Source organism: Plecotus auritus (assembly GCF_963455305.1).
Source record: "Plecotus auritus genome assembly, chromosome: 6".
Lineage (NCBI taxonomy): Eukaryota > Metazoa > Chordata > Mammalia > Chiroptera > Vespertilionidae > Plecotus > Plecotus auritus.
The window spans coordinates 142695109-142708247 of record NC_137773.1 but is presented as its reverse complement, the minus strand read 5'-3'; the positions used below and the strand labels follow the sequence as shown (position 1 = coordinate 142708247).

The window sequence follows — 13139 nt, the reverse complement described above, 5'->3', positions numbered from 1 at the left end:
AGTAGGCTTGGTAAGCATGGGCAAGTCACAGCATCTTTGAGCTTCACCTGTATAAATAAAGTTGGGAAGGGAATTAAGCCTGTGGTTCTATGACCCTCCAACACCCCATATACTAGTATAGTATTTGAGACAATCAAGGTTATTTTACTACGTAATATGCTGTACTTGGCATTTTCACAATATTAAATTGTGTATTTTAATTTAAATGTTGCATTTTAGAAATATTTTTAAACCACTCTTGCAAAAGACACACAGAAGGAACATAAAAAATAAGAGACCAGGTTACCATCAGTGTTGAGTCAGAAAAGGTGGTTTATAAAATGATCTTTGATAGAGAGTGAAACCACCTGTGGAAATTAAGCACTACTTTTCCACTGGTTAAGATTAGGGCCATTAAATTTCCCTATTAGGCTCTAAATGAAAACTACACATATTAATATAACCAAGTATATGATTTATTTAAAAAAAAAACACACTAGAAATACAGGAAGTACTTACTGTCAAGTAATGGTTACCAATTACATAGTGGTGGCTTTAGAAAACCAGCATATCAGTAAACAAAGAGATAAAAATCAAGGAAATAGAATCATAGAAATTTGTTTCATCTTGGAAAGTGCAGTTTTAGTTTTTCTTGAGTCTGATGTTTTGATGTGAGTTGAGTTAATGGTATGAAGATTTATCAATAGACCAACTTGTCAAAATTTAAATTTGTGTTATTTATAAAATAACCTTAATTGTCTCAATATGTTGTCTGTTAGAGCTTTAGTATTATGGGTGTTGGAGGGTCACAGAACCACAGGCTTAATTCCCTTACCAGTTTAGGTTTCAGTGTAAGCTTCTCAAATGGCAGAATTAGAAAAAATTGGATTATAATTTAGTAATTTGGTGATAATACGGTAGCAAGCTGTTACTTATTAACTTATAAGTAGTCAAAAGAATTCAAAGTTTGGGTGATGGACTCTTAGCCTGATATATAACTGGCAATATAATCATACTGGATAATGCTCTTAAGAAGAACCAAGAAAAGAAAAAAGAAGAGAGAAAGGAAGAAGGGACAAAAGGAAAGAATGTTCTGGGGGATTAACACACTGCCTTCCTTTCTAGTATATCATAAATACCTAATATTTCATGGATATGTGGATGAATAAATTAATGGTAAATGTCTTCTCTATAGAGTTTTAGTCTCTGGAGATCTTACTCCAGTGTTATTGAGTCCAATGCTAGTCTTAGTAATCTGTAAAGTGAAAATAAACATCATACTTTGGTAATCTTGGAGCTTCAGGTCATACTTATAATCAGCAACCATTGGGTCAGCTCTTGCAAATGGAATGTCTTCATAGTGTGGAGTGGAAATACTGGAGAAATCAACAGTAGTGAAGGGCTTGATGTCAAAGGCATGGGAGTGGTCATCCATTACGGAAAGATCCACGGAGCTGATTCCAAAGTTGGTGGGCCAAAATGGCATCTCTGTGTCAACCATGGTAATTTCTGAAATGGAAAAAAGCATAGCTATGAAGTTGGTCCTGGAGAACAGAGCAATCCTCTAAAGATATGTAGAAAGGGAACTGAAAGAACATTTGGTAATGTGATTTCATCTGGAGAAGAGAACATAACCACCTTCTTAGTGCTGCCCAATTTGTTTTACTAAAGAAAGTCATCACTTAGCTGGATATCACAGTAAAGAACCCTTTAACAGTATCAACATGTATAGTGTACCCCATGAAAATGTCCTGCAGACAGCCCTGCCCTCATTATCTTCTATAGAAGGTCATCAATCAAGTCTGTTAATTTTTAAAGAGCATAGAGTTCTGGGACAAATTTACTTTCTTGAAATTAGAGATCCTAAATAGTTTTCTCTTTAGGATGAAAATTTTGCTTTTCTATTAATGTTTATAATGTTTTTGTGCAGAAAGTTGGTATATTAAATTTAGTTAAGAATTTATTCTTGCCCAGCCTGTGTGGCTCAGTGGTTGAATGTTGACCTATGAAACAGGAGGTCACAGTTCGATTCCCAGTCAGGGCACATACCTGGGTTGCAGGCTTAATCCCAGTGTGGGGCGTGTAGGAGGCAGCTGATCTATGATTCTCTCTCATCATTGATGTTTCTCTTTCTCTCTCCCTCTCCCTTCCTCTCTGAAATCAATAAAAATATATATACATAAAGAATGTATTCTTTAACTGTATTATAACAATTTTATTCTTAAAGTAATACAAAAATGAATCTTTAAAAAAAGAGAAGATCCCTTCTGTGTTATGAAAACACTCAAATATTTATGTTTTCTGTGTATACAGTTTTCCTTAAAGAGGAGAAAGCATTCCCCATATTGAGAACAAGAGGTTAGAGATATGTGAAACATATTTGAATATCAATGAGGGAATGTTAAAATGAGAATCTGGCCCAGAATTCATTTTAAACCACCTCCAAGACAAAACAAAAATGAAAACAAGGAAACATAAAAAAAATACACACACAAAGATAAAAATACTGATATGGATTCTAAGGCCACAGAATAACTTGTTTCATGAATTGCCTGCTTAAGATGCCACATGCATTTTTCTAAATATGTTTTGTGGTCACAGTAAGTGAAATAAAACCCTCAGAGATTTTGGTTCTAATTATTTAATGTGGACTTGTGAGATTGAAGTGGGTAAACTTTAAACCTTTATGCAATGGGAACCTGTCTGACTTGGTTTACCTGAAACCAGTTCACTATTAAAGTGGTGCCAAAAAAGCAGTCACAAGTATTTTATTTATTTGTTTGTTTATTTATGTATTTATTTTTTTGTTAATCCTCACCTAAGGTGAAGATATTTTTTCATTAATTTTTTTAGAGAGAGTGGAAGGGAGGGGAGAGACACAGAGAGAGAAACATTGATGTGTGAGAAAGATTCATCAATTGGTTGCCTCCTACATGCTGCCCTGGGGCCAGAGATCATGAGAATTGTGCCTGAAGGATCTGCCTGCAACCGAAGTACATGCCCTTGACTGGAATTCAACCTGGGACCCTTCAGTCCTTGAGTTGACACTCTATCCACTGAGGCAAGGGTAGTCACAAGTATTTAAATGTTAACTCCTTGGTCAAAAATACCATTAGAGAGGTGTGGGAATTTGAAATTGCAGTTAGAGGCAAAGAAATGAATTGCTCAAACATTCTAGGGCACCTGAAATCATATGCTTACCTGTCTTATTTGCAATTATATCCCTATCTCCTAGCAAAGAGCTTGTTTGGCTCATGGTAGGTGCTCCTTAAACATTTATTTATTGAATACTAAGTAAATTGATGGAATTTTAGCATAAAAGGTAGGAAAAAGGGAAAAGCAAACTAATATTTGAGTACCTCGCACATAAAAGGTAGTACTTCTACCTTTTACTTCATGTAACCCAAGATATTATCCCCACTTTAGAGATAGGTAGGCTAGGAGTACAGAAGTACAGTGACTTGTCCAGTGTCCAACAGCTAGTAAGTAGAGAATTCAAACTCGAGACTGATCCAGAAACCCTGTTCTGTATATATTCTCTCACTGATGCAAATAGTTTATGCAGGAAGGGCTGTTCTCCTAAGGGTATCTGGGAATGGGTATCTTGTATTTTCCCAGCAAGCAGAGAGCTAAGGAATTCACTCTCAAAGGCTGATTTTTGCATGAGGTTAAAGATTCCAGTTGTGGTCTTCATAAGAAAAACAAAGTGCCTTGAAAACACAAATGAGGAGCCTAGTCGTATGAATGTGCTTCAGTGGTTCCATGAGGACTCATTAGGCACAGTTTGGGTTCACATGCCTGAATATCTACATAAATAAGCACCCAAACAACCTTAAGTTATCTGTGTTACAGTGTAAACACTACACAACAAAAAGGGGAATGTGCACTGGTGATAGCTTGAAGGTCATACTGGGTCTCAATGACATCTAGTAAAAAGTTTATGCTCTCAGTGACAGGGGAAACCATCAAACTGAATTCTTTGTCTCAAAATATATCTAGTCCTGCCCAGTGTGGCTCAGTTAGTTGAGTGTTGTCCCATGCATAGAAAGGTTATTGGTTCGATTCCTGGTCAGGGCACATACCCAGGTTGCAGGTTTGATCCCCGGTCAGGTTGCATATGGGAGGCAACTGAACCATGTTTCTCTCTCACTTCAATGTTTCTCTCTCTCTAAAATTTAAAAAAAAAAAAAAAAATCCCAGCGGGTGTTGCTTGGTGGTTTAGCATTTACCTATGACTCAGGAGTTCAGGGTTCCATTCCTGGTCAGGGCACATGCCTGGCTTTCGGGCTTGATCTTCAATGTGGGACATGCAGGAGGCAGCCGATCAATGATTCTTTCTCATCATTGATGTTCCTATCTCTCACTCTTCCTCTCTCTGAAATAAATAAAATACATCTAAACCTACCTAACCCAAGTCATTCCATTTACTTTGCCCATCTTCTCAGCAGGCTTATTTCACATTTTTCTTAGTATAAATTACTTTCATATCAAAATATACCTCTCTTGTTTCAACTGCACTATCCATAAAAGTTGGTTTATCAACTACTCATTAAAATAAAGGTTCACTGAGTTAAAGGTACTGTATATGCCTCTGTACAGACACTGGGAAATGAAAATAAGGATGAAAAAATATGTGTTGCAAGTAAAATTGGTTGCTCATCATTTTACTGGTTTAGTTTTGTTTCACTTTTTTTTTTTTTAAGTCCTCACCCGAGGATATGTTTATTGATTTGAGAGGGAGAGAGAGAGAGACATTGATGTGAAAGAGAAACATCAATCCATTGCCTCCCATATGCGCCACAACCTAGGGATGTGCCCTGGCAGAAAATTGAACCTGCAACCATTTTTGGTGCACAGGACAATGCTCTAACCAGCTGAGCAACCGAGCCAGGGCTTTTTCGCTTTTAACATGACTTCAGTGACTCCCTGTCACCCAAAGCCATGCTTCTCAATACAGGAATCATATCCTTATGGGTCATGGATCTTAATGAAAAGTTTTGGGAAAATTTTAATCTTAAAATACCCATTTATGCATACATGAATAGAATAAAAATTCATGTTATTTTAAAGATATAATATGAAACTCCTAAAAAATTGCACTTGTATATTTCATGAACAGGCGATTTAAAAAATATATATTTTAAATCTTTATTGTTCAGATTATTACAATTGTTTCTCTTTTTCCCCCCCATAGCTCCCCTCCACCCGGTTCCCTCCCCATCCTCTGCCTTTACCTCCCCCGCACTGTCCTCATCCATAGGTGTATGCTTTTGGTCTAGTCTCTTCCTGCACCCCCCACACCCCTTTCCCCCCGAGAATTGTCAGTCCACTCCCTTTCTATGCCCCTGATTCTATTATATTCACCAGTTTATTCTGTTCATCAGATTTTTTATATACTCGATTTTTAGATTCACTTGTTGATAGACATGTATTTGTTGTTCATAATTTTTATCGTTACCTTTTTCTTCTTCTTCCTCTTCTTAAAGAATACCTTTCAGCATTTCATATAATACTGGTTTGGTGATGATGAACTCCTTTAGCTTTTTCTTATCTGTGAAGCTCTTTATCTGCCCTTCAATTCTGAATGATAGCTTTGCTGGGTAGAGTAATCTTGGTTGTAGGTTCTTGCTGTTCATCACTTTGAATATTTCTTGCCACTCCCGTCTGGCCTGCATAGTTTCTGTTGAGAAATCAGCTGACAGTCATATGGATGCTCCCTTGTAGGTAATTAACTGTTTTTCTCTTGCTGCTTTTAAGATTCTCTCTTTGTCTTTTGCTCTTGGCATTTAAATTATGATGTGTCTTGATATGGTCCTCTTTGGATTCCTTTTGTTTGGGGTTCTGTGCGCTTCCTGGACTTGTAAGTCTATTTCTTTCACCAGGTGGGGGAAGTTTTTGGTCTTTATTTCTTCAAATAGGTTTTCAGTATCTTGCTCTCTCTCTTCTTCTGGCACCCCCATAATTCTGATGTTGGTACGCTTGAGGTTGTCCCAGAGGCTCCTTACACTATCTTCAAATTTTTGGATTTTTTTTTCTTTTTGCTTTTCCGGTTGAGTGTTTTTTGCTTCTTTGTATTTCAAATCTTTGACTTGATTCTTGTGGTCCTCTAGTCTGCTGTTAGGTCTCTGTATAATATTTTTTATTTCAGTCAGTGTATGTTTAATTTCTAGTTGGTCCTTTTTCATATCCTTGAGGGTCTCGCTAAATTTATCCGCCTTTTCTAGGAAATTCTTGAAAAACCTTATAACCGTGGTTTTGAACTCTATATCCAGTTGTTTGCTTTCCTCCATTTCTTTCATTTGTGATCTGTTTCTTTGTCTCCACATTTTCGCAGCTTCCCTGAGTTGGTAGAGAGTAGCTTTGTGTGCTAGGTGTCCTATAGGGCACAGTGGCTCAGCCTCCCCAGTTACCTGAGGTGGACACTCTTGGTGCAACCCTTTGTGGACTGTGTGTACAGCCTTGTTGTAGTTAAGTCTTGATTGTTGTTGGTATCACTGGGAGGAATTGACCTCCAGGCCAATTGGCTGTGAGGATCAGCTGTGTCTACGCTGGGAGAACTTCTGTGCTGGAGACAGCCTTATGAGACAAGACTTGCAAAACTGCAAAAGCCTCTGTGCTCAGCTTGGATGGGGTGGAGTTTCAGGGCGGAGCAGACAGCCAAGATGGCGGCATAGGTAAACACCTAAACTGCTGCCTCGCACAACATCAAAACTACAACTAAAAGACAAAACAGACACCATCCAGAACCACAGGAAAGCTGGCTGAGTGGAAATTCTACAACTAGAAGGAAAGAGGAAAGCACATTGAAACTCAGAGGAGGTGCAAAAGGCTGAGGTAAGGAGACGCGTGCACGGAGAGGACAGACGGCTGAATGCATGGGCGGCTCAGTGCGCGGCTGGCTTTCTACAGCGGGAGGGAGACGGAAGCTCCCGACTGCGCTGAACTCCAGTCCCGGGCGAGACTCTGGGAAATCAGACTCATTTGGGGGGAATCTGGACTGTCAGGAAAAGAGAAAGCACACAGACTTGGGAACTGCGGAAGGCAGAGGTCCAGAGGCGTGCACAGAGAGGTCTGACTGCTCAGTGCAAGGATGGCTGAGTGAGCTGCTGGCTTTCTAAAGCGGGAGGGAGACAGAAGCTCTCGACTGTGCTGAACTCCAGTTCCAGGCGAGTTTCTGGGAACCCAGACTCATTCGGGGAGAAACTGGACTGTCTGGCAGCAGGCGAAACTCGAGGGCGGCTTTCTCTCAGAGGTGCTTGCAGCGATTACAAAGGGACACTGAGACCCAGGGGCCTCATAGGGCAGGGCTGACAGAAAAAAATATATATATTTTTATTGATTTCAGAGAGGAAGGGAGAGGGAGAGAGAGATAGCAACATCATACATGAGAAAGAATCATTGATTGGCGGCCTCCTTCATGCCCCCCACTACTGGGAATCAAGCCCTCTACCCGGACATATGCTCTTGACTGGAATCGAACCCAGGACCTTTCAGTTCGCAGACTGACGCTCTATCCACTGAGCCAAACCAGCCAGGGCTTTAAAAAATAATAGACTTTTCCTGGCTGGTGTGGCTCAGTTGGTAGGAGGGTTGTCCCCATACATGGAACGGTCGTGGGTCTGATTCCCAGCCAGGGCACATAACTAGGTTGCTGGTTTGATCCTTAGCCTCAGTTGGGGCACATGCCAGAGGTTTCGGTCTCTCTCTCTCCCCCGCTTCCTCCCGCTCGCTCTAAAAATCAATGAAAATGTCCTTGGGCCACGGGGGCATAGGCTACCAAAAAGACAGAACTGAACCTCACATCACCCTGCTTGGCCCCGGAGGATGACTGGCTAGCCAGAGACGGGTAAGATTCCTCAGAGAAGGAACAACCTAAGACAGGCACAGTCGCAGAGGGGCCATCAGGAGAGAACTTGGGGATCATCAGAGGTGGGGCACAGACCCTCACCTCCCCAACCTTGCAGGGGCCTGAACCCTCACCCCATCTGAGGGAGGTCTCCTGCTCCCATGGCTGCTTTGCTTCCCACGCCCAGCTCAGATCGGGACCCAGGTAACAGACAGAGACTTGGCCAACAGCAGCTGCCCTATATCTAAATCCAGCCTAGCACCAGGAATGCTCAGGGCCTACTCAAGAATGCAAATAATCCTTTCCACTAATATTTACAGGGTAAACTAAGATTGTTGGTAGAGTATTAAATTTGACAGTAAAATAATAAGTTTTCAGATTAAATTAAATAGGCTAATTCAAATAAGTGAATATTCAAGAAAATTTAATTGTACTGGACAAAAAGCTGTTCCTAAAGTGTTAACTAAAATTTCTATTGGTAGTTCATCTCATGGTAAAATTCCTGAACATGCAATGAAACTAAAGCAGTCATATTTTTGTGCAAAAAATTAAAATTTAAAGTTATCAAGACTGCGTTATAAAATTTACAAAAGCCTCCATTAATCAAAAAAAGGGGGGATAGTAGGGTAATATCATGTAAGGAAAAATATCCTATAAGTAAATTACATCTAGAAAATTTTTACTTTACAAAATTAATTTTCATTTGTAATGCTAACAGCAAGACACCCATGAAAAACACACATGGTGTCTAAATAAGACAAAGAAAAATCGTTTGGGCAAAAATAAAAAGGATCCCAAATCAATTATATAGAAAAGATTCCTTTATTAACTTTTGGTCGAGAATATGTTTGTATATTTTCAGAAAACAACTCCAAGACCATGTGGATTCCTGCAACAGAGAGGAATTGACAGGTGTGTCCAACCATGAAGACAAGAGGAGAAACAGTCCAGAGATGGAAGACGCTGACGACGCCTTGCCACGCTAGCAGTCAGCAGCTGTGCGACGACGCAGTAGGTTGCCTAGGACCAAACCAGAGAGGGTCGGACCTGCATTGCCACCATGTGCCCACCATCCAGATATCATTGCTGACATGTACACTTAAGGAACTGTTTGACACTGAAACGGGGACTCGGAACTGTTGGACATGGAAATTGGGACTCCAACATTTTTTGTTATTATACGTTTATTTCTAGTCTGCAGAGGCAAGATTTTTTAAAGAAAAGAAAAGGGGAAAAAAATAGATACAGAGGCAAAGAAGTATTGAACAGACTGTCAAACTACAGCAGGAAGGCAGAGGAGGTTTTGGGGGGTGGGCTGTAAGAGATCAACTGAAGGACTTGTACGCATGCATATAAGCATAACCAATGGATAAAAGACACTGGTGGGGGGGGGGGGCAGGTAAAGGCATGTACTGGGGGGAAGGGGAGGCCGGGGGGAGGTCAATGGGGGAAAAAAAAAGAGACATATGTACTACTATTTGTAATACTTCAAACAATTAAAAAAATAAATAAATTAAAAAAAAAGAAGTAATGGAAAAAAAAAGAAAAAAGAAGAAGAAAATGTCCTCGGGTGAGGATTTAAAAATAAAAAAGACTTTATTTTTTGAGTGATTTTAGGTTTATATAAAAATTGAACAGAAAGTACAGAGTTCCCATATACCCTTTCCCCTTTCTCCCTTCCCTTCACCCCTGAAACTCACAATTTCCCCTATTATTAACTTGGATTTCCCCTGTTATTAACACTTGCATTAGTGTGATACACTTGTTACAAATTGATAACAAATATTGATACATTATTATTAACTAAGGTCCATAGTTTATATTAGGGTTTACTTTTTGCGTTGCACATTCTCTGGGTTTTGACCAAAGCATGTCATGTACCCACCATTACAGTAACATACAGAACAGTTTCATTGTCCACCTATTCATTCCCACCCCCAAGAATGCTATGTTTTTGCTGTCTTCTTCTACTAAGGGCATATCATCAGTGGGAAAGCAGGAGAAGCTGTGACCTACATAATAAATTAAAATGTCCTGGCTTGGCATTCAAGACTCCCTGACACGTCCTTGACTTAATTTTTTCACTAGTGATCTTTTCCCCTAGTGATCTCACACCTCACTCCCATTCTTGGTACAGCCTGCGGTTGGTTAGGCATATTCAACTCTGACCACGTTCAACATGCTCTGCATTTTCTACTCTGTTCATCTTCGTTCGTGCTGAGGCTGCTCTACCTTCTTCCCATCCTCATTGCTACACTTCACAATCCCATCTGTCTTTCCAACAATAGTGGGAAATCCCATAATAGTCCAAATGCTACTTTCTCCATGAAACCTTCCATAAATGCTCCAACTTAAGAATACTCTCCATTTTCTGTATTCCCACAGCATTTTGTACTTGTCTCTTAACTCTGATATAATTATTTGGATAAATATCTTCACCATTCGATTTATCTTCTGGAGCAAAAGGACAGTGTCTACTATTCTGTTTTCCCTTTAGTCCTATGCACAGTTGTTCACTAAATGCTTGCCAATTGAATGAGCATATTTTATAGAGAAAAGTAGATAAGTATTCATTTTTTGCTGTGAAAATGGAATAAAGGTACTTTCTCAATGGTTTAGTTTTGCTAAGACTTAAGCTCCCCAGAAAAGATGGTAATCTTTAATATTATAAATAAAATACAATTTAAGCTAAAATCCTTCCCCTCCACAATGTATACTCAGTTTTTCTTTTTTTGATAATTGCAGGAGGAAGATTAGGGTCCTACAAAGTCTGTTTGCTTTTTCTATGTTGAAAAGACAAAGTAAGAAAGAAAAACAGCTTGCTTGTTCATTTCTATGAAAACATATTACTCAAATACATATTTTCCCTCCCCCTTCCTTCTCCCGCTCCTCTTATTCTAGGACATCTTGACCTAAACAATATTATTTCATGGACCATGTTTACTGGGAGGCACAGTGGTTCCCTAGACATTCTATTTTATTTTGACTTAGAGATGGGTCCAGGGAGCCTGCTTCTAATTTTGTCTCTAGAAAACATAAGCTACTGTTTCTGCCAAGCTGTAAGTTGAGTAGGTGTTTTTTGTTACTCATGCAATTACCCATGAAAGAACAAATGAACAAAATATTAGGATGAACAACAGCCCTTCTCAGGGATAAGTAACAGTGTCTTAACTTTCCAGCTGGGTGATAGGAGTGTGTTGCATCAGGGTATATCTATCAATTTCACAACCTTCAGTGTGTTTCAAGAAGGCCAAAGTCTCTAGGCAGACATTGTGAGGAAGGACATGAATATGTGACCTTTATCTTAGACCTTCAAACTTGGCTTTAAACTATATTATAGTCAGTGAGTAGACTTTGCACAATATTCCAAAGTATAAAGCACTTCAAACAAAAATACAACCAATATGCAAAAATAAAGTAACTTCTCTAATCTGAAAGGCAGCATTATTTGGGAGTATGGAAGCAGCAGGTCAGAAAAGATGCTAGATTATAAAATCAAGCACCAGAACTATATAATTTCCCTTTGGTGTTTTATGCTGTCCCTTATGGAAAGAAAAACTTCTATTAGAATATCTGGGGAAATGCTGCATGTCCTTAATAATTATATTAGCTAATATTAATAGAACCCCAAATCTTTGCTAAGTATTATGCCAAATACAGCATTTGGATCATCCCACTGAATCTTCACAACATCCTCTTAGGTAGGTACACTTATAATTCTCCTTAAAGAAGAGGAAACTAAGGCAGAGATTTGGAAGTAATTTGCCCAAGAACACAGTTACTGAGTAGTAGAGCTGGGTTACCTACCCAGATGGTTTAAAATTCCAAGGCTGCACACTTAACTTTCTAAAATGAATACATTTGATGTCCCAGGTACAGGAGACTGGGATATACCTTTAAGACTAATTCTCAAATAAAAGCTTCATTAGACAGATGTGTTAAGCTGTGCAACAATAATAGGTGCTGGAAAAAAGCCTTTCATATATTCTCTAAAACTTAGTAGTCTTGTTGGAAGTGCCCCTCAGAGTCCATAAATGATTTTAAAAAATATCTTATTTGTTTCAGTTTGATACCTTAGAACTCGTAAATATAGTTCCAACTTATTTATCCAGCCCCTCCTTATTGATTCATGAAAATCATTTTGCAGTGTAAATTGACCTCAGAATTTTAAAATTCTTCTCCCATTTTAAAAGCTGCTATCCAGAGACAAAAATCATCCTGAAATATTAGAGCAGAAATGGCCTTTTTGAGATAACCTAAATTCCTCACTTGACAGATGAAGAAAAGGAGGCAAAGTGATTTGCCCACATTTGGTTAGAGGCTAAGAATCCAGGTTTTCTGTCTCCTGCATCTAGCATAGGGCCAGACACTGAATAAGTCCTCAATAAATGTAATTATTGGTAATAGTGGTCATTTTTGCACTTATTAATAACCAAAGTACTAGAATCATGTAAAAGGTGGACTAAAAGCCTCCAATGCTACCACTAGGGGACAGGAAGAGGAAGAAACACCAGTATAGTCCTATTGTTCAAACAGGACTACGCCTAAAACAGATGTCCTGTTTTAAAGGCCTCTGAAAAAGGAGAGTACACAGCTTCTCTTGCTTACTTATTCCATTGCTTAATTGCTCTTTTGTAGCCAGGAAAGTCTAAGTCTTATCTGGCATTTCCCCAACTGTGTTATACATATGTTAATGATGTTCCTTTTAAAATAATGAAAAAGAAAAAAATTCTGGTGGGCAAATAAATTTAGGAAATGCTAGTCAAGTAAGGTTAAATAGGTTTACTGTGGGACTTCTTAGACCAGTGGTCGGCAAACCGTGGCTCGCGAGCCACATGAGTGTGGCTCTTCCACAAAATACCACAGCCTGGGAGAGTCTATTTTGAAGAAGTGACATTAGAAGAAGTTTAAGTTTAAAAAATTTGGCTCTCAAAAGAAATTTCAATCGTTGTACTGTTGATATTTGGCTCTATTGACTAATGAGTTTGCCGACCACTGGGATAGAGTAACTGAAATAAAACTATACTGAAGAGTAAAGGAGAGTAGTGATAAAGTCAGATAATCAGGGGCCTTGAAAGCCAGTCAGTGCTTAAGTCTGAAGACACAATAAAAACAAAACAAGCAAACCTACACCACTGTAACTTTAAAAAATATATATATTTTTATTGATTTCAGAGAGGAAGGGAGAGGGAGAGAGAGATAGAAACATCAATGATGAGAGAAACTCATTGATCGGATGCTTCCTGCATGCCCCCTTCTGGGGGTCCAGCCTGCAACCAGGGCATGCACCCTTGACCGGACTCAAACCAGGGTC

General features: G+C 39.1%; 1 protein-coding gene across 2 annotated transcripts in view; it reads right to left on the bottom strand.

Moving 5' to 3' along the window:
* Positions 1–13139, bottom strand: part of PPARG (peroxisome proliferator activated receptor gamma) — a gene marked incomplete at its 5' end in the record, with an annotated part of 150153 nt that overhangs the window by 45884 nt on the left and 91130 nt on the right. For both annotated transcript variants that reach the window (XM_080675107.1, XM_080675106.1), the window contains one exon: positions 1261–1488. In XM_080675107.1, coding sequence (XP_080531233.1) covers positions 1261–1480 — 220 coding nt within the window. The remainder of the gene's footprint in view (positions 1–1260; positions 1489–13139) is intronic.